The sequence below is a fragment of the Mustela erminea genome, chromosome 7, assembly GCF_009829155.1.
Source record: "Mustela erminea isolate mMusErm1 chromosome 7, mMusErm1.Pri, whole genome shotgun sequence".
NCBI lineage: Eukaryota > Metazoa > Chordata > Mammalia > Carnivora > Mustelidae > Mustela > Mustela erminea.
In genome coordinates, this window is record NC_045620.1 from 21,454,016 (window position 1) to 21,481,318 (window position 27,303).

The 27,303-nt window shown below is 57.5% G+C and overlaps 1 protein-coding gene across 6 annotated transcripts in view; it reads right to left on the reverse strand.

The window, feature by feature from the left end:
* Window positions 1-5,469: 5,469 nt before the first annotated feature.
* Window positions 5,470-27,303, reverse strand: part of SRC (SRC proto-oncogene, non-receptor tyrosine kinase) — an 86,179-nt gene continuing 64,345 nt past the window's right edge. For 3 of the 6 annotated variants that reach the window (XM_032350711.1, XM_032350710.1, XM_032350713.1), the window contains 14 exons: window positions 26,126-26,293; window positions 25,010-25,267; window positions 23,342-23,441; window positions 22,345-22,362; window positions 16,855-16,887; window positions 15,904-16,002; window positions 15,627-15,730; window positions 13,690-13,839; window positions 12,058-12,213; window positions 10,084-10,263; window positions 9,125-9,201; window positions 8,272-8,425; window positions 7,998-8,129; window positions 5,470-7,707 (listed from right to left, as the gene is read on the reverse strand). In XM_032350711.1, the coding sequence (XP_032206602.1) occupies window positions 7,499-7,707; window positions 7,998-8,129; window positions 8,272-8,425; window positions 9,125-9,201; window positions 10,084-10,263; window positions 12,058-12,213; window positions 13,690-13,839; window positions 15,627-15,730; window positions 15,904-16,002; window positions 16,855-16,887; window positions 22,345-22,362; window positions 23,342-23,441; window positions 25,010-25,259 (1,662 nt within the window). In that variant the 5' untranslated portion in view covers window positions 25,260-25,267; window positions 26,126-26,293 and the 3' untranslated portion in view covers window positions 5,470-7,498. The remainder of the gene's footprint in view (window positions 7,708-7,997; window positions 8,130-8,271; window positions 8,426-9,124; window positions 9,202-10,083; window positions 10,264-12,057; window positions 12,214-13,689; window positions 13,840-15,626; window positions 15,731-15,903; window positions 16,003-16,854; window positions 16,888-22,344; window positions 22,363-23,341; window positions 23,442-25,009; window positions 25,268-26,125; window positions 26,294-27,303) is intronic. The other 3 variants (XM_032350712.1, XM_032350715.1, XM_032350716.1) reach the window with 3 other exon arrangements.

The following is a 27,303-nucleotide window of genomic DNA, read 5'->3' on the forward strand; positions in this document are numbered from 1 at the left end:
CAGCGAGGGAGTCGGGGGGCCATATGCCACACACAGCACCCTTCCTCACACACACCACACACCACATACACACACACACACACCACACATACACACACCACACAGACCACTCCCCTTCACACACCACCCCTCATGCACCACACACACACCACTCCCCCTCACACACCACCCCTCATGCACATCACAAACACACACCACACAGCCACTCCACCTCACACAACATCCCTCACACACACCACACACCACACTACTACCACTCACATACCGTCCCTCACACACCAAACAGCACCCCTTCTCACACACACACATACACACATCACTACCCCTTACACACTGTCCCTCATGCACACCACACAGCACCCCTTCTCACACACACCACACACACATACCACACATACTACTACCCCTCACACACCATCCCTCACACACACCGCACGCACACCACACACACAACACACCACTACCCCTCACACACCGTCCCTCACACACACCACACACACACTACCCCTCACACACCGTCCCTTGCACACACACCACATATATCACCCCCCACACAACATCCCTCACACACCACACACCACCTCCTCTCACACACACACACCACTACCCCCACACACCACCCCTCACACACACACACCACTACCCTTCACACACTGTCCCTCACACATGCCACACACCACCCCTCACACATGCCACATGTACCACACACACTATTCTACATACATGCCACACGGATGTTATGTACACCCCACATGTGCTACACCACACACACCACACATTTTCCACATACACACCATACACATACCACATGTGTGTGCACACGGACAAATGTAGGAAGCTCAGAGAAAAGACAAGACTCAGATAAGCCCCCGAGTTAAAAGGGAAGGAGAAAAATGGGAGATAAACACACAGAAAAGCAGGAGACTTCCATGGGCCTTTCTCTCCCTCTCCCAGTGTCCATCTGGATGTCTGTCTGTCTCCCTCTTGGGCTTTTTCACACACCGTCCCAGCCCCAGGACTGAGAAGATGTGGTGACTCGGTGGCCATCCCACCCTGGCTCTGCTGGCCCCCACCTCCTGGCCTTTGTCCCCTCCCTCACCTGTTGCTCCTCACCCTCAGGCCTTGCTCAGCCCTGCCTCCTTGGGGAACCCCTGGGCCCTCTGTTCACACTCAGGACCCCATCCCTCCTCTCCCGGGACCATCAGCTCTGCCTGCTCATCGGTCCCAGACAGTGCCATGTCCAGCCTGCTTCCCAGCAAGGAAGGCAGAAGGCCAGAGGGGCAGACAGCAGGACCCCATGTTTATTGGGGGGATGAACGAACTAGTGGGGGGACCCCAGAGAAAGGGACAAAGCTGCTAGAGCAAGAGAGAGCTGGACAGACAGAGACAGAGACAGCGTTGGGGGGAGCGGGGGGGGGGGGGAGACACAATCCACTGAAATCAAGGGCAAACCACAGGGGGCGGAATGGAGCAGGAATTGCCAAGAGGGTAGGAGGCAAAGTGGACAAGGGCCTGCCGGAAACAGCATTTACCAAGGCCAGGCACCGAGGAGATGCTCAGGAAGCCCACAGCCCACAGTACTTTTAGGGACCCACAAAAAAAAATTAATTGCTCTTCAAATCAGAAGACAAATAATCTTTTAGCTCCAATTTTTTTAAGTAAACCCTGCACCCAACATGGGACTCAAACTCATGACCCCCTGCGGGTGCGACAAAGCAAAAGATGAACATTTAATGAGACCACCGCAAGGGGGAGGCCTGGGAGGGAGCAGAAGCAGACAGATGACAGACAGATGGACACACAGGTAGAGCTACACGGAGAGACACAGACCCAGGACCCCATGGGTCACCCTCAGAGGCCGGCACAGGTCTGGGCACTGGGTGGGACGAGCCCTCGGGTAGGAAGGGCTGGGGACACCGAGGGCTAGAGGAATGACAGACAGATGGACAGAGCTCCATCCTATATCCTGAGCATCTCCTCTGTGCCTGGCCTTGGTAAATGCTGTTTCCGGCAGGCCCTTGTCCACTTTGCCTCCCCCCACCCAGACCTCCTTCCCCAGCTGTTCCCATCTCTGTCTCTGTGTTTCTCTCTGTCTCTGTTCATCTCTGTCTCTCTGCAAACCACAGCTTCTTGGAGCCCGCGAGAGATAAATGGGAAAAGATGAGAGCAAATGCAGACAATAGGCCTCATGGGGGTGGGTGTGTGTGTGCAGAGGTGTGTGTGTGTGTGTGTGTGTGTGTGTGCACATGCCTTCAGCACAGGGTCTGGTCAGAATTTCAGGAGGTGGAGAGGAGCAGAGGATGAGCGAAGAGAGCCACAGCCGGGAGGCAGCAGGGAGCAGGGGCGTGCACGTGCCCCCCACACACCCCCGCCCCACACATACACACACACACTGCACGCACTGGAAGTACAGCAGTGGAAAGGAGGCTGGTGAAACCCCGGGGCGCAGAGGCAGGGAGGGGCGGAGAAAGACACACCCGGCACAGAGGGCCTGCCACAGAGACGCAGGCGGGCGCAGGGGCTCACATCGCCGCAGGGGCCACGGCCACATGGGCCGCGGCCACACAGGCCCAGGACAGATCTTCACTCCGAGCTTTCCACGTGAATGTCTGGTCCGAATGGGCCAGTAACCCACAGCAAGAACCAGTGACCACAAGCCAGAGCACAGACAGACAGACAGACACACTCTGAGAGAGAGAAGGGGACACGGGGACCAATGGGCAGAGAACAGATTACAGACCCCGATGGACACACACACAGACACATGCCCCACCCTCTCTAGGGGGGAGGGGACGGGGTGGGGGGCAGCAATTATGGTGTTTTCGTGGGGGCTTCTCTGTATCTTTCCTACCTTGTGATGAGGATTTTGTATTATTTTTTTCATGAGGGAAAATATCTAATTTTCCTCCAAGAACAAAATGTATGCAGAGTAAGGGGTAAACCACTGAAGGCGCCTGGGGGGCTCAGTCAGTTAAGCATTTGCCTTCAGCTCAGGTCATGATCTCGGGGGCCTGGGATCGAGTCCCATGTCAGGCTTCCTGCTCCACAGGGAGTCTTCTTCTCCCTCTGCCCCTTCTCCCTCTCCTTCTCTCAATCTCTCTCTCTCAGATTATTAAATTTTTTTTTTTTTTTCAGAGAAAAACCAGCGAACTCAGGAAGGGAAGGTGGAGAGGACAGGGGGTTCCAGGGTCCCCGGTCCCTGGAATGGGCTCGAATCTGGACAGTGCTGTGGGAGGAGCAGGCAGCGGGGCTGTGAGACAGTGGTCCCAGTGGACTGCACTCCTCTGACCTCTCCATTCTGCCTCTCTCACGATGAGTCGAGCAAAAGCAAACTGGACAGAAGCCCAGAGGAGGGAGTCAAAATCAGAGAAGGGGCCGGAGACCAGGGGTGGGAAGGAGAGAGGCTTTCCTTCCTCCCTTCTCTAACCGGATACCATCCATGTGAGACCATCTGGGTGCATCAGCTAGAACTTCCCCAGTCCTTCAGCTCTTGTTCTAGTCGGTGAGCTTCGTGAACTGGTTCAACAACCCTTGCAAGGTCCAGGGGGTTGAGAAAGCTCCAGCAGGTGGTCTGTGGCTTCTGAGATGTGTTTTGAAGGATGAATAGGAGTTTGCCAGGTTGCAGAGAGAAAAGAAAGGGCATTCTCCATGGGCAAAAGCATGGAGGTGTGGGAGCACCTGAGGAAGAATCAGAAGCTGGAGAGATTGATAAGGAAGAAAATCTGTGCGACAGAGACACAGAGAAACTGGAGAAATAGACAGCGGCCAGGCACAGAGAAGAAGAGAAACCAGCAACGGCCCGAAACGGAGAGACACATATAGAAACAGAGACAGAAAATCAGAAGCACACACAGCTGCACTGGAAACTATAGAGAAGTGGGGGAAGGGGGTGAGTAGGGAAGAGAATAGAAAGAAACAAAGAAAAAAGTGTTGAGACTGAGAGCAAGGGCCAGACAGCCAGAGAGAGCTGGAGAGGCAGACAGAGGAAAGAGATGGAGAGAGACAGAGAGACACAGAGGGAGACACATGCAGAGAAACGCAGAGCGAGATAGAGAGGTGCAGAGAAAAGAGGCTCCAACTTCCCCCACACCCTGGGAATTGGGGGGGGTCCTGACCACCCCCCAGCACTTTGCAGGTACCCTCTCCACCTACTGTATGGGGTGAGTGCTTTGTCCCTGTCCCTACTGGGGCTGAGACACATCCCTGGCCTGCTGGCGCCTTCCTAAGCACAGCCCCTGCCCACCCCTGCCCACATGGGCCCGCCCCTGCCCACACGGGCCCTCTCTGTGCCCTCCGTGCCCACAGAACGAGCTGTACACTTCGGGGTCCAGTCCCCAGGAGCCCGGAGCTGAAGCACCAATTTCCTGGATTGTGTTCACGTGATACACACACCGCTGGAGAAAACAGAAACATGGGCTTCGTATCCCATGGATACCCAGGTCCATGCTCACCCCAGGAGCCTGCAGGCTACCAGACACCCAGACAGGTGTGCATACAGACACACACAGCCCTGGGCAAACAGATGCCCAATCTCCTAGTCACATACCCATGTGAACAAAAGGTTGACTCCACGAGACACATAGTCCTGGGAGCCCAGACTCACAGAAGACCTGCACACGTGCCCACACACACCCACACAGTCGTGCATGAATAAACGAACCCACGCACAGAACCTCATGAACATGAAGGCATACACGTCCTAGGCACACACTCCCAGGAGCAAGCAGAAGACACAAGCCACCAACATCCATGTTCCCATGGTCCCAAGAGCGCACACACCCATGGTGTCTCTGGGTGTCCATGCTGACCTGGGTACCAGGGGATTTGGCTTGTGAAAATTCTACTGCAGAGAGACATGTCCGAATTTTGAAATTTGCTTTTAATTAGACCATTATTATGGCCAGAGGTGACACACAGATGCATGTGTGATCTGATGTAAAAGAAATTTCTTCATGTAGGTTGTTGCACAGAACTACCCAGTTGGGTCCCTTTGGGTGGGGGGAAAGGGGAGGAGAGGAAAGGTCTTTGGATTTTTCTAGAGGGCCCAGGCATTTTGTGGCTCCAGCCCCACCCCAGCCCAGCACTCTGGGGGAACACACAGCAAACCCAGACATATGACCCCTTAAACACACCCACAACCCCACACTGGCCCGACCGTCCCACCAGGCCCCCAGGGTGCTAACTGCCACCACACACCCAGGGCATCTGCGACCTGAACTGCTCATGCTCTGGGAGTCCTGGCTTCATGGCTCACACAAAAGCCAGCCTTCCGCCAGGGGCAGATACGTACACACAGCAGCCACATTCCAAAGTGACTGTCTCCAGCCTGATCGTGTCTCCCCCTGGCCTGGAGCCCTCTAGCCACCAGTGGGGCCTGAACAAAGGCTCCTCTGACCACAGTCAGGCCTCACATCCCGTCCCGCTCACTCTGCAGCACACGGTAGATGCTCAATAAACCACTGGTCAAACTCTGAGGTCTGTTTGTGTTTAATCAGACAATATGCAAAGTATTTACAACCAATTCTGGATCCCCCCTCCCCCCCAAGCCTGGGCCGTGAAATGTGGGACCCCCAGGCCCCACCCAGCGCTGGGGGGGGTCCCCTAGGCCTCTGCATAGTCATCTGAAATCTACAAAACACTGTTTATTTTTAAAAAAAGAAGAAGAAGAAGAACAGTATTAGGACACCTTATACAAAGGGCCCCGGGCAGCTGGAAGGGGGCTTGAGAATGCACCGGGGTAAGCGAGCCCAGATTTGACCGGGACAGACAGCAGACTTGCGTCATAAACATGGATGAAAGGAAAAGTTGAAATTTCATGGGCAGGCCCCACATGGCCTCCTTCCCTGCTGGCGGGGCCCGCCTGGCTCGAGAACCCCCGGCAGCAGGGGTGTTATTGCTATGGTGGGGGGGCTGTGGGGGGAGAGGCACAACATGTCCAGGGAAACAGAGCAGGGGAGCGTTTTTACATGTTAAATATGGACACACATGGAGGAACACACACGTGCACACACACAACACACATACACGTACGTAGGGGCCCTGGGCAGCAGGCCCACAAACCGTCAGCCACCCATTTTTAAGATGGGCACACTGAGGCCCAGGGAGAAGCCACCACATACCCCAAGGCCAAACACCAAAGCGAGGGCCAGTGCGCCTCTAGATGCCCCCGGCTGGGCTCACCAGCTGATGCCAGGCCACAGGGGTCCGGAGAAGAGCAGGTGCAGGGCCCACAGCCTCCCAGGAAGACAGACACTGCAGCCCAAAGAGGATGCAAGGGCCACCCACAGTCCCACAGCCAGGTCTGGGGCCTGGCAGCAGATGCTCCCCCTCTCGTTAGGTACTCCTTTCCCTACTCATGAGTTATGGGGTGCCCCCCTTAGGGAGGAGAGCAGGCGTCAGGCATTGAAATGACACAGGACACACCAGGGGAAGGAAGACTAGGGGTTCTCTCCTGAGGCCACAGCCTCCCAACCACTTGGATCTTCTATTTCTGTTTGATTGCCTCCAGAGCCCGAGAGCTCACTCTCTTTCATGGCTGGCTAGCTCGAAGGATGAAAATCCACCCACGTTCTGATTGACATCTGCTACCTGACTCCTGCCTCAACAGCCCTCTTTCCTAGCTCCGCCCTCTGTCTGCCTCCACTCCCTCCCTGCACGACAGGCCTGCTAGGCGGGTGGTGGCAGCAGCCTTAGGCCCCTGGTCCCCTGGGCTACCCCAGTCTGTCCAAGAACAATCTTGTTGGTTCCTGAGGAAGACAGAGGGAGCACCGGGTTCCAAACCCACCTCAACCCTGAACTGCTCTGTGGTTTTGGGCAAATCACATCCCCTCTCTGGACTGTCTCCCTATGGGTACTGTGAGGACAAGGAATTGGTGATCTCTAAGGGTCCCTCGGGTCTAAGAACAGGACTCGAGGGGGGTGCCTATGCTCCCCACCAGCATGAAGCCAAGCTACACTTCAGCTGCCCAGCCTGGGAGCCACGGCAGAGGAGTCTGGACCCAGCAGCTTCCACCAACAGGTGTTTCTGAAATGGACGGCAAGGGGCAGGGTGGCAGGCAGGCCGAGGGCCGGGGCCTGCCGCTCCTCTTTGGAAAGGCTCTTCGGCCAGCTCTGGAGGCAGACCTGGGGGCACATGGAAGTGGGAAGGGGCCCACGCGAGGAGCAGGCTGAGGCTGGGAAAAGGTGTCCTCAGCCTGTCCTTCTCCTGCTTCCTCCCGCTGAGCTGCACAGAGCCCCACGAGGGAAGGCTGGAAGGATGCAGGTGGCTGGCGCAGGAGCCTGGACGCAGTCACCGTGCCAGCCTTGGACCCTGTACCCAGGGCTGCCCCGGGTCCCAAACCCTTCTGTGCCACAAAAGAGGGAGGGGCCTCATCACTGGCGAGTCAGCCCCACAGAGGGGATCAACGTGGGCAGGCAGAGGGAGGCAAGACCTGACATCAGGGGCCCCCCAGCCCAGGATCCAAGCCGAAAAGCCCGTCTGGCCCTGCAGCCTGCCCCCCTATAGGTTCTCTCCGGGCTGGTACTGGGGCTCGGTGGACGTGAAGTAGTCCTCCAGGAAGGCCTGCAGGTACTCGAAGGTGGGCCGTTCCTCCGGCTCCTTCCGCCAGCACTGGCACATGAGGTCGTGCAGGGACTCGGGACACTCAGGTGGGCAGGGCATCCGGTAGCCCCGCTCAACCTGGTCCAGCACCTCTCGGTTGACCATCCCTGTGGGAGGGGGGAGGCGTGAGGGGACGGGCTCCAGTGAGGAAAGTCGGGTAGGGGCAGGAGGATGAGGACAACAGAGAGAGCCTCTCACCCAGGATGGGGGAGGGTGACCATGGGTAACTCCCCTCCCCAAGGCTGAGAGCCCCGACCAGAGAGCTCCTAAGATCAGATGCTCAACCTCTTTGTTATACAGATGAGGAAACAGGCCTGGGAAAGGGTATGGCTTGCCCAAGGTCACCAGGGCAGAGGGGATTCAGGGATCAAAGATAGGGCACGGGGAGCCCTCTTACCAGGGTAGGGCACCCGACCCTTTGTCGTGAGTTCCGTCAGCAGGATCCCAAAGGACCACACATCCGACTTGATGGTGAACCGGCCGTAGAGGGCCGCTTCTGGAGCCGTCCACTTGATGGGGAATTTGGCACCTGCGGGAGGGAGAAAGGTCAGGGGAGGCTCAGGAGAACCTCGGGACAGCGCTGCCAGGAGATACCACTTCCATCCCCTGCTGGACAGATGCAGAAACAGGCTCAGAGAAGGCCAGATGGCCCCAACCCGGACCCTGCGCACCTTGTCGGGCTGTGTATTCGTTGTCCTCGATGAGCCGAGCCAGCCCGAAGTCAGCCACTTTGCACACGAGGTTCTCTCCAACCAAGATGTTGGCAGCACGGAGGTCCCGGTGGACATAGTTCATCCGTTCCACATAGGCCATGCCTGAGGCGATCTGCAGGCAGAACGCCAGAAGCCCAGCTCAGGGACCATCCCCACCCCTGCATCCCGCCCCCCTGCCCGCCCCACCCCGCTGGGTCACCCTATCCCTCCCAGTCTTCTGACTAGGGAAGTCAGCTTCCAATAAACACCGCTGGCACAAGAGGCAGGACCAGCGCTCGGCAGAAAGAGGAAATGCAGGACAAAGGGCAAGGGCAAAGGGGAAACACGGACAAGATCCAGCCTGGAAGCAGGGCAACCGTAAAAAAGAAGCCCCAGAGGCCCCACAGATATAGACGAGTGCCAGGCCGTGCCTGCTATCCCCAGTCCCCTCTCTGAGCCTGTTTTCACATGTTAAATGGAGAGACAGCCATCCCCACCTCCCCTGATTGGGAGAAGGATTAATGAAGGAATGACTGTTGAGCACCACCTACAGCAAGCAAGTACTAACGCATGTTTGTTGAGTGACTGAGTAACCTTTACAGAGAAGAAAACTGAGGCCTGAGGTCCCACAGCATGTTGCTGACCTCTGATACCCAGCGAAGGGCTCTTTCCTTGCCCAGGGATAAATGTGGTGGGTCGGGGCGGGGGGTGGGGGGGTGGGGGGGTGCTGGGCGGGCACTCAAAGCATGCCGCCTGGAGGGGGCGCTCAAGAGGCAGCAGCGGCAGAGGTGAGCGGAACTGAGGCTGTGGGAGGTGGGAGGGGCTGACTCACCTGAGCAGCCATGTCCACCAGCTGCGGCAGCCGCAGGTACTTGCCTGTCTCCCCCTTGAGAAAGTCCAGCAGGCTCCCTGGACAGAGAGGAAGCAGCACTAACTAGCCCCTGCCCTGCCCTCCCAGAGCCAGGAAGCATTGACTCCCGGATCCTGTCCTCCAGGGGCAGGCCAGCCTCCGTGTAAGCAGCGCTCATTTCAGGCAAACCCACCTCTGAATAAAGTTTCCCTCAGCATCTGTCACTCAGCAGGCAAAGCGGGATAGGAAACAACCAAATGTCTCCGGGAGAACAGAAACTGTGGTCCGTCCCCACCACGGAAATTACTACCCAGCAATTAAAAAAGGGACAGACTACGGATACATGGGACAAGGACAAACCTTGGATATAAAAGATAGCAACGTGAAGTTCTAGAATAAACAGACCTATGATGGCAGAGGGCACGAGTTATTGCCTGGCTCTAGGGCTGGAGGCCACTGTCTGCACGCGGCAACAGAGAGCTCCTGGAGCTCGAGTATGGTAAGGGATCCCTGGACGGTCCGTTTGTTAAAACTCATGGAACTGGACCCTTAACATGGTGTATTTTATCATTTGTAAATTATGCCTCCAAAAGGCAAATTTTGAACAATTGAATTAATTTAAAAATTAAGTACAGGTCAAGCCAGGACCTTGACCTAGATGTGGCCCAGCTTGGATGGCTGGAGGACTTCTCTTTCAGCCGCAGAGCGGCAGGTGGCGTTGGAAAACCAGCCAAGGGGAGGAGACGAAGTACATTGTGGGAAATCATAAAAAACAAAATGAAATGAGAAAGGCAACCATTGGCGTGAGAAATTGGTTCTACTGCATTCCACCTTTTAAAACGTACACCCTAGATCTGGGGTGATGGGAAGCGCGTGTCCCCCCCCCTCAGTCTGGCAAGGGGCTGCCCCATGCATCTTTGTGCCGGTCGCCCAGGCCTTACCCTTGCTCATGTACTCCGTGACGATGTAGATGGGCTCCTCGGACACCACAGCGTACAGCTGCACGAGCTTCTCGTGCCTCAGTTTCTTCATGACCTGGGCCTCCTGCAGGAAGGCCTCTGGAGACATCGTGCCTGGCTTCAGGGTTTTGATGGCCACTCTGGTGGTTCCGTTCCAGGTCCCTATGGGGGGCAAGGGGTGCAGCAGGCTGCCTCAGTGAAGGTATCCCTAATTCCATCCCACGGGGCCCCAGATGGGCCTGCCTAGCCTGTGACCAGTCCAGCCGAGGCCCGCAGGACACTCCACAGGAGGCTATTACAAGGATGAGAGGAGTCTCTGGTACACGGTCAAGAAACAGCAGTCGCTGAGCTGTTGTTGGGGCTGCTGTCAGTGGGAGTGTCCCCAAAAGCCACACACGTGCCTGACAGATGGAAGATCATGGCTCTAACTCCACCACTGTCTCCTGAGAGACCACGTTCCTTCCAGGCAGCGTGCGGAAGGTGAGTCAGGAGTGAGCACATGAATGGGGCTGGGGAAGGGAGGCAGAGCCGGCCTCAGAACAGAGCCACTACAAGGAGAACATGTCTTGAGCCACACTCTCAAAAAGTAAGGCCTGGCCTGGACCAGGCCCACGAGGGCTCAGAGGTCAGACCAGCCAGGGTCTGACTCCGAGCTCTGCCTCCCGATAGCCATGAGACCGTGGGGCGGTCCTTTCCCTCCTCCGGGCCTGTTTTCTTGCCTGGGAAATTTGGATGTTAGAGTGTCTCCCTGGGGGGCTGTTTGAGAATTAAGTGAGATTCTAGGCACTGGGCCCAGCCCACCATGAGGCCTCCGTAAATAAGAGCTACACTTGTCATTTGATTATTATCACGGTTTTCAAACTGTGAGGCTTGAGGGGAAGCCGTGTGCTAGCCCAGCGTGTTGAATCCGAGTTCTTGTGCCAACTGGACCCAAGGTGCTTTGATGAGTGGCCCAAGACCCACTCTTCCCAGTCTCTGGGCCTCCACCCGAGGGCTGGGGCCCTGGCCTAGCTCTAGGGTCCTTGCAGCACAGGAAGTCTGGAGATCTGTACCTGGCTCTCCCTGAGTTGGCCTGCTGCTACCACACACACAGGCCAGGAATGCATTTTTCCAGCCCCTGGAACATCCCTCTCCCCTCTCCCCAGCTCAAAGCCAGCACCTCCCCTTTCCTGACTTGGCCTAACCTCCAGCCTGCAGGCCTTGGTCCCTGTAGGGACCAAGGGGAGGAATTCCTTCCCCAAAGGGAGGAATATTGATGCCAAGTGCACGCCAAGTGCATGCAGTGGCTTACGAGACTGGCACACAGTGATTCCACGGCAGAAGCCACAGGCTCCTACGCATCAGGCCTACCTCACACCAGCCTCCCGATCCCTCCGCGTCAGCAGAAACCAGGCAGCAGAAGGCGGCCTGGGTTTTGTCAGGGCTTCATGGTGTTTGTTTTCAAAAGACTGTTTGCCATTTCTCCAGGGTTAGACAGGAGAGTGTTAACAGGCCCAGAACATGCCAGACCCTGGGCTTTCAAGCCCTCCCTCTGTGAGCAGAGGCATCTCTTCCCATGGCTAAGTGCTAACGTGTGGATGCATGGGGCAGGGGGCAGCGTTCACTCACACCCCACGGTGAATCCTCTTATCCCCACCCCCATTTCACACTGAGGAAGACAGACACAGAGTGGAGCCAGCTGGCCCAGGCCACACAGCGTCTTCGGGGAATCGTGATGTCCAGCCGCGAGCAGCTCTTGGCAAACAGGTGCCACGGTCTGCAGAGGTATGGGGGAGCTCCACATGTAAAAGAGAGCCCAGTGTTCAGTAGGGACAACAGAGACTCATGGTGGTAAAGCAGGGGGGCCTCGAGCTGTCCCGTGGGATGGACATCCACCTGGTTCTCTGCTGGGGACACCAAAGCCCCCCCTCCCAAGAGGACCATGGCTTCTTCTGGGGGGCAGGGGCAAGGTCTTACCCATCCACACCTCTCCAAAACAGCCCTGGCCCAGCTTGACCTCCAGCCGTAGGGACTCCCGAGGGATCTCCCAGGCATCCTTGGCCAGGCCCTGAGTCTGGGGCTTGGATGTGGGGCACACGGTGGTGAGGCGGTGGCACAGGCCGTCAGCATGTTCTGAAGACAGAGGAAGGAAGGTAGAGTTCAGGCCAGGCATCTGCTCTGGGGCCTCTCTGTCCCACGGTGTGACATACACATGGGATGCACACAGGCTCTGGGGACACATGGTCTGCCCTCGAAGCCAAGCATCCACACCTGGGTGTCACCCAGGTCTCTTTTACATGTGGAGCTCCCCCATACCCCCCTCACACTGCCTCGCGCTTCTGCTCCCAGAGTTATTCACTTATTCATTAATCAGACTTTAAGGGGCGGTCACCTCAGTGAGCACCAAGGACACAGTGGGGGACAAGTCCAGGGGAATCCTGCCCTCAGGGAGCTCCCAGTGAAGGAGGAGCCCAGCTTCCCTTCATCATCTCCCAGGGCCACAAGTGCGATGGAGGAAAGCCGTGTGTGCAACAGCAGGTGGGCTGGGTGGAGTCTTGGAAGGCTTCCCGGAGGAAGTGGCACCTGAGCTTGGAGCTGCAGGCAAGTGAGTGGTTGACTAGGGGCCACTCCAAGCAGAGGGCACACCCCCTCGTGCACGTGCCAAGGCCCCGAGAGAGGAACAAGCCTCTAGGTTGCACGAACAGGAAGGAGGCCGGAGGGGCTGCAAAGGAGTGAATGGGAGCAAGGGGCCCTGGGGAAGGCAGGGAGGCCGGCCAGGCCTAGAGCACCCACAGCCTCAGAGGCCACGTGGGGGTCTTTATCCTGAGATTCCCAGGTAACCTCGGGAAGGTTTTGCTGTCAGGACCAGTGTTCAGAATGAACCGTGCAATGACAGCCAAGGAGGCAGAGGGGTGCCAGGTGACGGAGGGTGTCAGGAGGCCCAGTGGACAGAGAAGGAGATGGCCCAGGATGGGGAGTCACTGGTGTTCTCGAGATAGGCCATACCTGCACATGGAGGCCACAGCCACAGCCACGTGGGGACTCACAGAGACCCGCCCATATGAGGACACACTGACCCTTGACCTTCAGGGCCCCCAGGGAAGTCCTGAGGGTCTAGATACAGCACATATGCCCGCCCCCACAACCTGCACCTGTGTGTGTGTGTGTGTGTGTGTGTGTGTATACACATACTGGGATCCCTCGCCCTAGCTCCCTTGCCCTGGCTCCCTCAGCAGCAGCCCTGTCTAGCCACCACCTCCTCTCCCAGTAACCGGTTCAGACCGGTCTTAGGGCTGCAGAGAGAACCAACACCAGCCTAAGCCCCCTCCCTGCCCTGCTCCCCTCTAGGCAGCGTCCCCCTCCCCAGCCAGCTGCAAAGGAGGAGAAAAGAAGAGGGTGGGCATGGTGGGGGGAGGGGACGGGGAGGAAAGAGGAGGAAAAAGAAGGAGGAGGAGCGGAGGGGGAGGAAGAAAGAAAAAGGAGGGGCGGGGTGGGGAGAAGGAGCCCCACACTTTCAGGATTATAGAAGCCCCGAAGCACCACCCCCACCCCCAGACCCTGCGTGGAAGGTGGAGCCCCCAGCCCAGCGCCTGCCCGCCTGGCCCTCACTGGAGTAGTAGGCCACCAGCTGCTGCAGACTGTTGAACTGGGTGCGGGAGGTGATGTAGAAGCCGCCGCTGTCCAGCTTGCGGATCTTGTAGTGCTTCACGTTGAGGCCCTTGGCGTTGTCGAAATCAGACACGGAGAGGCAGTAGGCTCCTGTGGGGCGGTGACAGAGAGGAGCAGTGACCCCCACGCCCAGCACACACCCACCCCTCCAGGCCACAGGACCAAGTGCCCTTCTGGGCCTGCCCAGCCCCAGCCCCGGGCCAAGCCAGGTCTGGCCTGCCCTCTCTCTGAGCACCCAGCCCTGGGGCAACCATCAAGGCGAGACCCAGTGAGCCAAGGGGCCCTGATCAGAGACCCTCCCCAGGCATTCCTGACCCTGGCAAGACCTCCAAGACTGAATGTATATCCCAACTGTGTGACCCGTACAAGTCATCTGCCCACTCTGGGGCTCAGTTTCCTCCTCTGCACAACAGGGCGACTCCCTCGGATGCCAGGAAGATCTGAGACCACATGTGAGAGGGCCAGGCACATAGTAGGTGCTCAATAAATGTTTGCCGGGAGCCAGGAATGGCCCTAGTGGCTGTGTGTCCCTGGCTTACCTGCTTCCCCTCCCATGGGAGAACTCTGGGCCCCACACCTTCCTGGACCCCAGGCTCAGGCAGGAGCAGGTGGTTGGCTGAGGCTGTGGCACGGGCAGGAAGCCACACACTAGGTGTAACCTACATGCCACCAAGGCTGAGGGGCCATCCCTGGTGAGCCCCTCCCTGCCTCTCTTGAGCCTGGAAAAGCTTTTGGCTGGGAAATTTTCCTCCTGCCTAGCAGGCCTGGCTAGGAGCCTCTGTTAACCAGAGTCCAAGAGAGCCCTGGGATTGAGGCTTCAACAGCCAGAGAAAGCCCATTCCAGAAGGTGGGGTACAGCCCCCACAGCCCATGGCGCTCTGGGTAATGCACAGGTGCAGCTTACCATCTCCAGTATAAAGAAGGGGAAAATGAGACCAGAGAGGGAAAGCAGCTTGCTTCAGGTCACCCAGCAAGTCAGGCACACAGGACAGCAACCAGGTCTCTAGAGCCTGCATTGGGCAACCATAACTAACAGATGGCCCAGGCCATGTACACATGGATGCCCGTGGCCTGAGCTGAAAGGCAGGTCCTGCCCACGTGTGTCTGTGCACACACACAGGCATGCCCACACCCAGCGGCCCCACGCTCATGCAGGGACACACTCCCCAGGCCCCCAGGCACAAAGGCAAACCCACAACAATCCATTCCCACACAACAACACCCAGACAAATCCCCCTCCACATGCACACACACGCCTGGACTCACACATGGCCTGCACGGCCACACAGCTGCTCACATGTGCACACACGTAGCAGGAGGCCCTGCTTCCCGTCTCCCACGGAACCCTAAGCCCATACGACGTGGCCCAGCTTTGTTTCCACGCAGCTGGGTCACCAGCAACCCATTGGCCAAGGGGCTAAAGAGAAAGAGGGTGACCCGTGTTCTCTGGCTGGGGGAGGGACAGAAGGGGAACAGTACCCGGACTGCCGCGGGAGGGCAAAGCCGGCTCCTAGAACCTAGTCCAGCTCTAGAAGCCTCTGGAGAAGGAGACCAAGAGGGGCCTACTTCATCAGCACCCACCCAGGGAACAAGTCTTTTGCTGCAGGACCCTCAGGCCCCCCGACAACCTGCACCCATACGTCATCTGAGGAAACTGAGGCCACAGAGGCTAAGTATCATCGTTTGCCGCATCTCTGGCCACCCCCAGCTAGCTCAGTGTTCCTCAGCTGTAGCTCCCTGCCTCTCTTGCCACTTTCTCCTCCTGGAGGGCTCTTCCTACTCCACTCCAGGTACCAACCTCCTATTCACTCCACAATACCCAGCTCAAAAAACCCACAAAAGACTCCATTCCCAGTGGCCAGCAGGAGCGTTCCTACCTTTCGTGGTCTCACTTTCTCGCACCAGGAAGGTCCCTCTTGGGTTCTCCGCATTGAGCAGTAACCGCTCTGACTCCCGTCTGGTGATCTTGCCAAAGTACCACCTGGGGCAGGGGGAAGGAAGGCGGCGTTGGTGACTTTGGCTTCCATAGCTCGACTGCGCCTTTCTATAGGATGTGACTGGGGCCCAAGGCAACCAGACCACCCACAGCAGCCCGGGAGAGAAGCTCCCAACCAGCAGGTGGGGGGCGGGCAGGAGTCTAGGTTGCATACTCACTCTTCAGCCTGGATAGAGTCGGAGGGCGCCACATAGTTGCTGGGGATGTAACCCGTCTGTCCCGTGCTGAGCGAGTGGGCCAGCCACCAGTCTCCCTCTCTAAGGAGGGGGAAAGGGAAGGAGCAGAGGAGAAGGAGCCATCAGTGGGGGGCCGCAATGCTACAGTCTTCACAGGTGCTGTGCTGGGGGTCCCCAAGGCCAAGTGAGGCACTGGGAGCTGCAGGGCCAGCTTGAGCTCTCGTGCTGCCAGGCCAAGCCTGGGATTCTTTCTCTCCCCAGCCCAGATGCCTCTTGGCCCAAGCTGACTCAGACGGACTTTGTCCAGGACTATAGCAGGACTGACCAAGGTCAGCCTGAGACCTAAATTCACAGGGGCAGAGTCCTGGGATGGGAAGTGATTTGCTTCCCTTCAGCTGGAACAAGCCATCTCCAGATGCCTGGAGCTGTCTCGGGAATGAGGGAGGGAGCTCCCTGTCTCTGGGAAGCAAGCAAGTTGTAACAGGAGAGATGATTCCTGCCTAAGACAGATATCAAGTCAGATCTTCAAAGCCTCCCCAAGCCCTGAGATTTGGAAGCAGATGAGACCTGGTTGGAGGTAGGGGATGGCCCTTTGGGGGACTGGTGACAGTCCAGGCGCTAACCCCGTCAACTAGAACAATGCTTGCCTTTTGTCACAAACCGCTGGCCATCCCTAAGGGGCTCCTCGGCTGAAAGCTACTGGCCTCCCCCTGCAGCCTACCTGTCTACAGGGGAAACTGAGGCCAAAGGGGGCTGGGGCTTGCCCAGAGTCACACAGAGTCATGTCAGAGGGGCTGAGGTGGCAGAGCCCCAATGCCCAGGGCACTTCTACACTAATTGTCCCACGAGGAGGAGATGGGGACAGGGGCAGAGGAGCTCCCCACAAGGTCGGGTCCCCTGGGCCTGGGTGGGAGTGGGGAGGGGGCAAAGTACCTTTGCAGCCATCTGAATGTGAACCAGGTCTGGCTGGAGCGGGGGTCCAGAGACACAGAGGAGAGAGGAGAAAGCGAGAGCCCAATAGGAAAGAAGAGGCAGAGATGGGGGTGGTGAGAGAGAGAGGCAGAAAGAGTAAGGAAGAGAGCAGGAGAGCAGACCGGGGACAAGGCGGGGCAGCCACAGAGGCCTCACATCCAAAAGCAACCAAAGGGGACAGGGACGGGTCCAGAGGGAGTGAGTGAGGGGAGGCCAACGGGAAAGGCTGCCAGTAGGGAATAGGGCTCAGCCCCCTTCCATTCCCACCGTGCAGATGGGAAGACAGGCCAGAGAAGCAAAGGCCTCTGCTCAAGGTCACACAGCCAGGCCCAGGATCCTGACTCCCAGGTCAGAAGGAAACTTCCCCTACAGGGTACGGCAGGACCTGAGAGCCTGCGGAGCTTCTCGCTCCAAGGCTGCCGTTGGACCTCACCATGACCATGACCCTGAGAAGACACATAGCCAATGGGATATGCTCCCCCTTCCTCACTGCCAAGACCCAGAGGAAGAGGTCCTTGCCCACAGTTGCACAGTCTGGACTCGAACCCGGATCCCTGGCTCCTGGTTCTTCTGAGCTGCCTCTGTCATAGTCTTCAGCACATTATGAAGATTGAGAAGTCGAGGCAAGGAGAAAGCAGGCTAGGAGAGCTCTCCAAAGACCTGTCAGAGTACAGGTGAGCACCGAGACCTGGGGGCTCAGTGGGGATGGCTCGAGGCTGAAGCAGAGGGTTGAGGGTGCCTTCCGGACAGCAAAGGGAGTGTGACCAGGGCCATGAGGAACACTCAGCCGTGTAATTGCTGCACGCACGCTCAGACAGGGGCACGAGCTCACATGGTGGTCTCTGCTGGAGAGGGGAGGCTCTGGAGAGAGGTGGCATTGGAAGCCCAGGACAACCAGCCATCTCCCTGTTGTACAAACACCCAGGGGTGTCCACATCTGTCTGCCCCATGTGATTCTCAAGGCCACCCTGTGAGGAAGGCAGGCTTCAGCCCCCAGATGAGGAAACTGTGTCTCAGAGATGTCAAGGGACCAGCCCAAAGCCACCCAGCACCCAGGCTGGAGTAACCTAATACTTTCTTTGTGGGGCAACTGGGGCACAGAGTTGGGCAAAGACTTGCCCAAAGCTACAAAGCAAGAACTCAAGTCGCAGGGAATAGCTGAGATCTTCCAGTCAAAGCCTTCATTTCACCAATGAGAAAATAAAGCATAGAGAGGGACAGGGATTTGCCAAAAGCCACACAGCAAATCAGTGGCAGGGCAAGGGTGAGAACCAGGTCCCCGAGTGCCCACAGCCAGGCACACAGCAGGCCTCCCGGGACACCTGCAGCTTCCCCAGGCTACTCAGAAGCTCAGAGACCCTCAGGAGAGCCAGGGGAAGCTAGAAGAGGAGGAGGCAGCAGGGCTGGGGCAGGAAACTGGGCCAAGGTCTAGGTCAGAGGCTACCAAACGAGACAGATTGACTAAGCCAGAGTCTGCAAACTGGCCAGCCTCTAGGGAGCCTCCATCCATGCCCTCGGACTGGCAGGCTGACAAGGAACAAGGGGCACAGAGGCCAGCCAAGCACAATCAAGAGGCGAGGCAGGCAGGGTCAGTCTTGCTGGCATTACCCAGACTTCAACCCCAGCCAGCAGATCCTCCAGCCAATCAGCCCACATGAGTTTGGGGTTTCAAGTCCAGGCTTGGGGTTTTATTTAGCTCACAAGGCAGGGTGAGGTGCAGCACGATCTCACAATGGACCCAAGGTCCAACTCTGACCTGGCCCCAGCGTGAGAGGCGTCTAAGAGCTTGAGCTCCAAGAGTCAGACCATGCTGGGCACCATCCTGTTCACCCCCTACAGGCTACGTGACCTTGGCCAGGCCTCCATTTCCTCACCTATAGGATGGAGACACTCAACGCCTCCCTCCAAGGATATAAAATATCAGCACAGGGTCTGGCACACAGTAAGGGCTCAACGTACATGAGCCGATAGTATCTTGATTTGGCTTTAAAAAGAAAAACAGTGAAATCCGTGTCTCTGTGGCACCCCTCCCCACTCTCCGAAATGTTTTTAAAAACCGAAGCAGTAAATATAACTAATTAAATAAATAAATAAAAACCAAACCCGCTCAGTCCCCATCTCCACTAAGGATTTGCTGTGTGACTTTGGGCAAGGACCCTACCTTCTCTGGGTCTTAATGTCCTCGTCTATAGAGAGAATAATAGCCGCAGAATCTCCCTTGCAGACAAAGCGTATAAATACGTCAGCCTCGAGCTGGGCTTCGGGTCAACGAGGATCATTAGTGTGGCCGTCATCTAGGCTTCCCTGTGAAATGGAGCTGTGCAGACACATCTTCCTATGTCAGTGGTCTGGGAGGCTCAAGCCTGCCTTGGGTCCCACATGAAGGGCCCCACAGCTTCCCAAATGGGGCCAGTCCCGCAGGAACACCAACCTGAGCCCACAATTGGAAGTAATCTATCAGGCTGAGCAGACTTACTACAGGCAGTGCCTTCCCCGGGGTCCTGGTCCTTATCAGATGGACTGGAAGAAGGGAAGGAAGGAAATAAAACACATTTCCTGCCACAGGTGGCCGGCAGAAAAGTACTGGATCGAGGTCCTCCAACTACAGTTTTAGCTCCCAGCTGCTGTTCACTAGCTGTGTGACCTCAGACAACCGACCTCACCTCTCTGAGCCTCAGGATCTTCTTTTCAGACCCTAATCCTTCAGCCAGCCAGGCTGGCGTGTGGACTGGGGGTATGGCAGCTTCAGAACCTGGGAAGTTACTCTGGTTTGGACACTTACATTTAACTCCCTTGGATTGTTGGGACTGGTCAGACAAGCACTTTGGGGACTGTGGGCAAGCCAGGGTTCCCTGAGGCCCGGGCCCACGGTCAGCAGGGCGGCGGCAGGCTGAGGCCAGGGGAGGCTGTGTGGGGAGGATGAAAACCTATCCCCTGCCCCAGGGTGGGAAGTGGAACTGGAGTGCCCAGAAGAAGGGGGGAGACATCGGAGCCTGCTGGATGACTCCCCCAAAGAAGCTGCTGGAGTCTGGGTCGGAGGAAACGGCAGTTTAGGGAATAACCCAGAGTCGGAACCTGAAGGGCCCTGACTCCTAGAGACTCAGACACCAGTGCTGGGGGTCCAGTACAGTCAGACGTCAGACCCCCGTGGGCTTCCTCCGATCCAGGCCACATAGCACGTGGGATTCTGCGACCCAGGGCCATTAGGCGTTAAGATCCAGGGAGCAGGGTCCCTAGGCTGGCTACTGTGAGGACCCAGGCCCAGTAAGCCTTGGCCAAACCCTAATGACAGGCAGACTAGTCCTTAAGCTCTCCTGTCCCCAACAGCCAGTCTAGCCACTGGCCAGCCTCAGGAAGTCCCTCACTCAGACCGGGCAGGGCGGCGCTGGTGGCGGGAGTGGGAATAAATCATGGGCGCTGGGCAACAATGGCGGAAGGACATGCAGTATAGTGCCTGGGTGGCTATGAGGCCTGAACACCTCAAATCTGGGTGACTCATCTGTCACTAAAGGCTCCCCATCCCTCCCCTTCCTCTGTTGTCCCAACCCCACCACCACTTGACTTCTCAGGCAAAGGGGTGGCTGAGCACCGGTCTCCCTCTCCAGTCACGGCGCCTCACTACCATGCAAGGACTTCCCACGGACAGGACTCAACCACTTGTGGCCCCAGGCCTGGCCCAACACCCTCAGCCCTACTTGGAAAGCAGGAAGAAGGGAGGGAAAGCACCAAAGGACAGGAGAGGACAGCCCTCTGGCTCTAGGTGAAAGAGGCAGAACCAAAGCTTCCAGAGCCTTCCCCCCACCATACCCTGGTTGCTCAAGCTGTGGCCCCAGCCTGAAGTGCCCTTCCCATCAATGCGGGGAGAGATTCCCCAGAAGCAGACACCCCTGCAGGGCCCTTTCCTGCCCCCCCCCCAGGGTCCTTGGGCTGCTAAGGAGCCCCTCCTTCAAGGGCCGTGGGTAGGAGGACCTGCCCGCCCCTCCCAGCTCTGCCACCACCAACTGTGCGACCTCGAACAAGTCACCTCACCTCCCGGGGCCTCAGTTTCCTCCTGCACAAAAGAAAGCAAATCAGAGTTTCCAGCTCCTGGGGCTGTGGGGAACCCACGACACCAGGCTGGCACACGGGGCACAGGAAACGGGGGATGAATCCTAGTCGTCATCTTGCTCGACAAGTCCAGGGAGGCAGCCCCACGGTGCTGAGCAACAGGTGATCTGGGAACCCACGAAGGTGGCAGACCCGAGAGCAGCCCCCAGGAGCTCCCAGTCTTGGGGAGGCCGATGCAAACTGCTGGAACTGCCAGGGCACCAAGGAGCACCAGGACTCCGACACACAAGGGGCGGAAAGATGGGGAGAGAGCTGCTACCCAAGTTCCCATCCCGGCTTTGCCACCTGCTAGCTGTGTGACCTTGGTCAAGGGCCTTCACATCTCTGAGCCTCAGTTTCCTCACTTGCAAAATGGAGACAGCCCCTCCCCCGTCACCAGAGCCCTGGCAGGATTGCATCGAGGAGTAAATACAAGGACATGGGTAGAAACGCCTGGCACAGCACCTGGCACCTCTTTTCCCTTTTGCCTCACAGAGAAGGCCGTCCGGAGCTGGATCTTGAAGGATGAATAGGAGTTTGCCAGGCAGAGACGGGAGAAAGGTGTTTCAGGCAGAGGGAACAGCATGCACAAGAGTCGGGAGGCATGAATGAGCAAGACACACTCGGAGCTGCTGATGTCCAGCCTTGTTAGCCAGGCCTTTGAGGATGCTAAAGGACCAAATCTACGCTATCCCTAGCACCTTCTGGCCTTTCCACACGCCTAAGGGTATCCCACCCCTCCCAGCCCCACACCCTCCCACAAGCTGCCTTTCTGAGAGGGACTGCATTCCACCACTTCTACCAGCCACAGACCATCACTGTCTTTCCTTCGAGGACTTGCTTGAACCTTCTAGTCCCTGCAGTCCCCGCTCCAGTGGGGGGCACATAGCAGGGACCATATGCCCGAGCAGACCCTGGCCCTGCCCTCTGCCTGTCACTGGGTCTGGACCGGAGCTGGGCACCAACCTCCCCGAGCCAGGCTGGCTCTGGGAAGGTCCCTTCTCCCCGCAGACCTCACCGGGCCAGCACCGGACCCTGCATGCAGCTGGCCCTCAGCGCAGGCCGACTCGGCAGGATGGAGAGTGGGCAGGCTAGCAGGAAGGTGGATGGGGAGGAGGCATGATGCAGTGAGTGACAGGGGGATGGCAAGACCCTCCCCAGCCTCAGCCCAGGGTCAAGGTCAGGATCTGGTCACACTGGCTGGAAGGAGGGCCTCAGCTGGGGAAGCTGGAGGGGGGCAGCCCGGGCAGCCAGGATCCGCAGGCAGGGACATGCAGTGGAGACACATGCAGACAGCAGCACCACCACCCCCCGACCAGCGAAGCCCCCCGACCCCAGCCCGCCGCCTATGAAATGTGTACACACCTGACATCCACCTTCCTCCTAAGGGCCAGCGAGAGAGAAGCAGAGAGAGGGAGAAGCTGAGAAGGGGCTGGAGGGAGCAAGCAGGAGCCAGGAATTGGGGGGGGTCCAATGGGATGTGGGGGTACACAAGGCCCTGCCAAGGGCAGGAATGCAGCAGGTGCTGAGCTCTGCCCCCTAAACTGGCAGTGCCTGCAGGAGCGACCCTGCCTCACTGTGCTGCTCCCCACCCCTCCCCACTGGACACATGGCCCAGAGCCTGTACCCCCGCAAGACAGGCATTGCACTCCAACCCCCGTATGCTCCTGACAGGGAAAGGAGAGGGGAAAAGGGAGAAGACTGACCCCCACCCTGTGGCTAGAGCCCTACCCACGCCTCACAAGTTCCCTCACCACTGCCTCTGCTCCCCTGCCCACAGAGGCCCCAGAGCCGGCCTGGCCCTAGGATGTCCCACCCCAAGGGTGGAGTCTCTGGAGGTGAACCGGACGTCCACACCCCATCCCACCGTCTCATCCCGATGCCCCGTTATAACCCCTTCACGCTGAGCGCCCAGTATGCAGTCCCTGCCCCCTCCCAATCTGGGCCTCACCCCCTACAGCTAGAGACTCCTGCTCAACCAGCCTGTCCAGGCCCTCCAACCCCAGGTCCCTAAAGAGGGCACCACTGAGGGCACAGCCTCCAGCTTGAGGCTCTGTTTTCTGCAGTCCTGGGTCCTGGGCCCCGTCCTGCCCTGACTGTATGCCCCTCTTTGAGTCTGTGACACTATGCTGTATTGAGTTACTGAGCCTGGATCCCTTGCCCTGGGAGCTCAGACCACCACTACCTGTCTCATCTCCCATAAGCCCAGGATGGTTCCCTGGACCTCGGCCAGCCCTGACACTAGCCAGGCCCACTGCCCATCGCGCTGCCCCTGGCTCTGGGATGCTCAGAAGTGGCTCCGGCCCAAGACTAGTTCCAGGGGATAGAGTCCCAAGGGAAGGCAGGGAAGGGGGTCACTTACGTGTTGTTGACAATCTGGAGCCGCTCCCCTTTCTTGAAGGACAAATCGGTCTCTGTCCGAGACTCATAGTCATAGAGGGCCACAAAGGTGGTCACTCCACCTGCAGAGACGGGTGGGATGTGTCAGTACAGCCTGAGAGGGCTGGACAGGACGGTCTCCCACAACCCACAGCCCAGCCCAGAGGCGCAGTCACCCTTCCAGGGGTTGGGCCTGCAGCGTGTCCGCCTGTGCGCATGTGTCTGGGAACCCCCGTGGGGGCACACAGAATGTGTGTGCATCTCTTCACACGTGAATGTCCCCAGTGGGCTCTAGGTTGATCCTAAATGTCGGCTTCAGGGGAGTGCCCAGCTTCCTTGCAGTCTCTGCAGCCCCCAATCACAGGCCCCTTTGTGTTGTTCCCAGAGCCTGGCACACAGTAGGTGCTCAAGAAGCAACCATGGGTGAATGAATGAACCAGTGAATAAAGGAGTCTGCCCCTGGCTGGGTTATTCTGTTTCTCCGTGTAACTGGGTGTCTCAATGTATCTGGGGGGATCTTGGCTCCAGGTACTATCCCCTCCAAGAGCCCGTCTCTGTCCCCCATTTTAGCCACAACCTTCACCCCACAAACCTCCCCCCAAACCCCTCCCTGCCCTTTTGGCTCCTTCCCAGCAGCCCCACCTTCGAACACCCTACTCATTTTCCAAGCCTTGCTCTGTTTTTCTCCCCCATGATCTGCATACTGCCATGTCCCCAGCATGCAGAAGGGGCACCACGAAGGAATGGGTGTGCTTGTGGGTCTGTCTGTCTCACTCAGGGATGTGTCTGTGTCTAAGGCATCCGTGAGTGACCCTGTGTCTGTGCACGTGTGTGTTCTCACTGCAAGTGTATTCATTGGGAACTTCTAGGTGTCAGGGACGGTGTGGCTAGCTGAGCCTGTGTCTGCACCCTGTGTGTGTCTTGATCTGGGAGTATGGGATTATTGTGCATGTGTGTTTCTATTTGCTTATGTCTGCATAGTTGTGTGTCTGTGCCCCGCCAAGTGTCCCGAAGTGGGTCTCTAGATACACGATGTGTCTGTGAGTATCTCTGATGGTGTCTCCAGCCCAGCTTGTTTAAGTGTCTGCATAGGAATCTTAGGAGTTGCTGACTGTGTATGACTCTTTGTCCATCTCTGGGACCGCATCGTCATCTTTAAGCATCCCTTGCCTGGGGCTGCCATACCCCTGAAGCGCCAGCAGAGGGCGCAGAGGCGCATCACTGAGTTGGGCCGCCCCCGCCACCCCGACCAGGGACCAGAGAACTCCTACCTAGTCTTCCCTGCCCCCTCTGCCACCCAAGGCCTTCTCACCTGACCCATCTCTGGGCTGACAAAAGCAAAAAGCAAAGCCTCAGACCCAGTCCCCACGCTGCCCTGGGCAAACAGCCCCCTGAACCTCTGGGCCTCAGTTCCCCCACTAAAGTCCCATATCTCTAGACCCCTTTATATTCTACTCCAGATTCGACCTCAAAGACAATGGATGTGCACCACACTTTCCAGTTTCTAAAGCCCTTCCCCACCCACAACCTCCAGGAAACCCCCAACAGTCCCCAAACCCAAGAAACCCACAGACTCTTCCCCTTCATCGAGAGAAGCAGCAGCCCGGAAAGGCCCCGCCCACAGGCGCCCACACTCCCAAGGCCAACTGACCAGCCAGCGGCCCCGCCCTCTGCGGGGAGGTGACTGTGTCTGAGGAGTTGAAGCCCCCAAACAGCTTGGGCTCAGCAGCTGCGGAGGGGAAGGCCGTACTGGGGCCTCGGTGTCCATCAGCGGAGGCTGGCTTGCTGGGTGTCTGTGAGGTGGGGAAGGCGCCCCCGCCGCCACCGTGGGTGTTCTCAGCGGGCTCCAGGCTGCGGCGCCGTTGGCTGGCATCCTTGGGCTTGCTCTTGTTGCTGCCCATGGTCCTGGCTGGAGAGGAGAAAGCATGTTGGGGTGAAGAACGCTGGGCCTGGGCCCTTTAGACAGTCTCCACTCCCCTACCCATTCTACAGATGAGGACACTGAGGCCCAAAGAAGGGTACTGGCTTCTTTGGGTAAGTTAGACTTTCAGAGCCTCAGTTTCTTAATCTGTAAAGTGGGGACAGAGATGGAACCCATAAATGGCTTCCTTGGCACATGGCCAAGCACAGCAGAAATGACTCATAATCAGAAGCCCTAACCTCCCCCACCTCCCCCCGAGTCAGTTTCTGTCCGTCATGGGCCAGGATAGTATCTGAGTCATGTCTATCTCCCATGCACACAACACATGGGAGAGGGTTCACTGAGAGTTTGCCGAGCAAACACACGACTGACTGAAATGGTTTCACGCCAGGGTGAAAGGTGCTAAAAGCTGCAACCAAGGCAGGGATACAGCTGGAAGCTGGAAGAAGGAGAGATGTCTGGGGGCTCACCCCAGCCGTGGGGCCTTTGCACATGCTGTTCCCTCTGCCTGAATGCTGTTCCGTGACCACTTCACCAGAATAACTCATGCCTCCTTCAGTTCTCAGCTCAAAAGTCACCTCCTTGGGAAGTGTTCCCCAAATCCTTTCTGGCCTAAGTCCCCCTGACTTTTGTACCTCTCCTTGGTAACACGTGGCTCAGAAAAAAGCAAACTGAAAACTCTTCAGTGGTGCCCACCGCCATGCCACCCCCTTTTGCCTCCTACTTCCCAATCCATAGATCCTGGTTGGCCCCAATTCCCAGTGAGCCTGGCCAGGGTCTTCCCAACCATCAAGACCACCCCTCCCTCCTCCCTCATCTTGCAGCTCTGATGCATCATCACCTCACCTGGTGGACGGCAGCGGCTGTCCCAGAGGATCTGGGAAGCAGCCTGAGGGCTCAGCAAGAACACCAGGTGTGGAGTCAGAGGTCTTGGACTAGAGGCCCTGCTCCACTTCTCCCCGTTATGTGACCCTAAGCAACTCACTTCCCCTCTTTGGGCCTCAACGTCTTCATCTGCAAAACAAGGATAAAGCAGACTTCTCAGGGCTGTTGTGCGGATATGATTAGAAAGAGAAATCTCCATGGCTCTGACTCTTGGATCACACTGTATCAGGCTCTGACTCCAAAAGTTCCAATGCTAAGAACTTCTCAGACCTGCTCTTCCTTCAACCCTCCCAAAGCCTGTTATGAACATGAGAAGGCAAGGTATGACACGGTGCTTAAGGGTGGGCTCTGGGGCCAGACTCCCCAAACTCAGATCCCACCTTTACCCCTAATTGGCTGTGTGACCTCAGGCAAATGACTTAACCTCTCTGTGCCCTATTTCTTCATCTGGAAATGATAGGGTCATCTGGGTGCCTCATAAGTGATTGAGGCAAGTCACCCTACCACATCAGCTATGACTGCTACTGTGTAGTTCCGGACATACCGGCAAGGTGGGTTTGGAATATTCTCCAAGAAATGTTGGAGGCCCTGGAATGAGTCCAGAATTTCCTCTGGGAAACCGTGGGTGGGGAAAAGTACTCTTTTTTTTTTTTTTTTTAAGATTGTATTTATTTATTTGACAGACAGAGACCACAAGTAGGCAGAGAGTTAGGCAGAAAGGCAGGCAGAGACAGAGGAAGGGAAGCAGGCTCCTTGCTGAGCAGAGCTCAATCCCAGGACCTTGGGATCAGGACCTGAGTCGACGGCATAGGATTTAACCCACTGAGCCACCCAGATACCCCAGGCAAGTGCTCTTGACTGGTTGAGGCCTTAGGCAAGATCACTGGACCTGAGCACTGAGCCCAGGTCTGCAAGATCTCCTCCCTACGGGAACCTTAGCCAGTTCCTGCACCCCCCAGGCCTCAGGCTTCCAGGCTGCACAATGTGGGCACAGCCAGCCTGCTCCCCGGGGACCATCCAACTCTGAGAATGTGGGGCTGGAGAGGCCGGGAGGAGACCTGCTCAACAGCCCCAGGGATCACCAGGGCCTCCTGAGGGACTGGCAAACAGGCCTGGGGACAAAGACCAATTTCTATGGC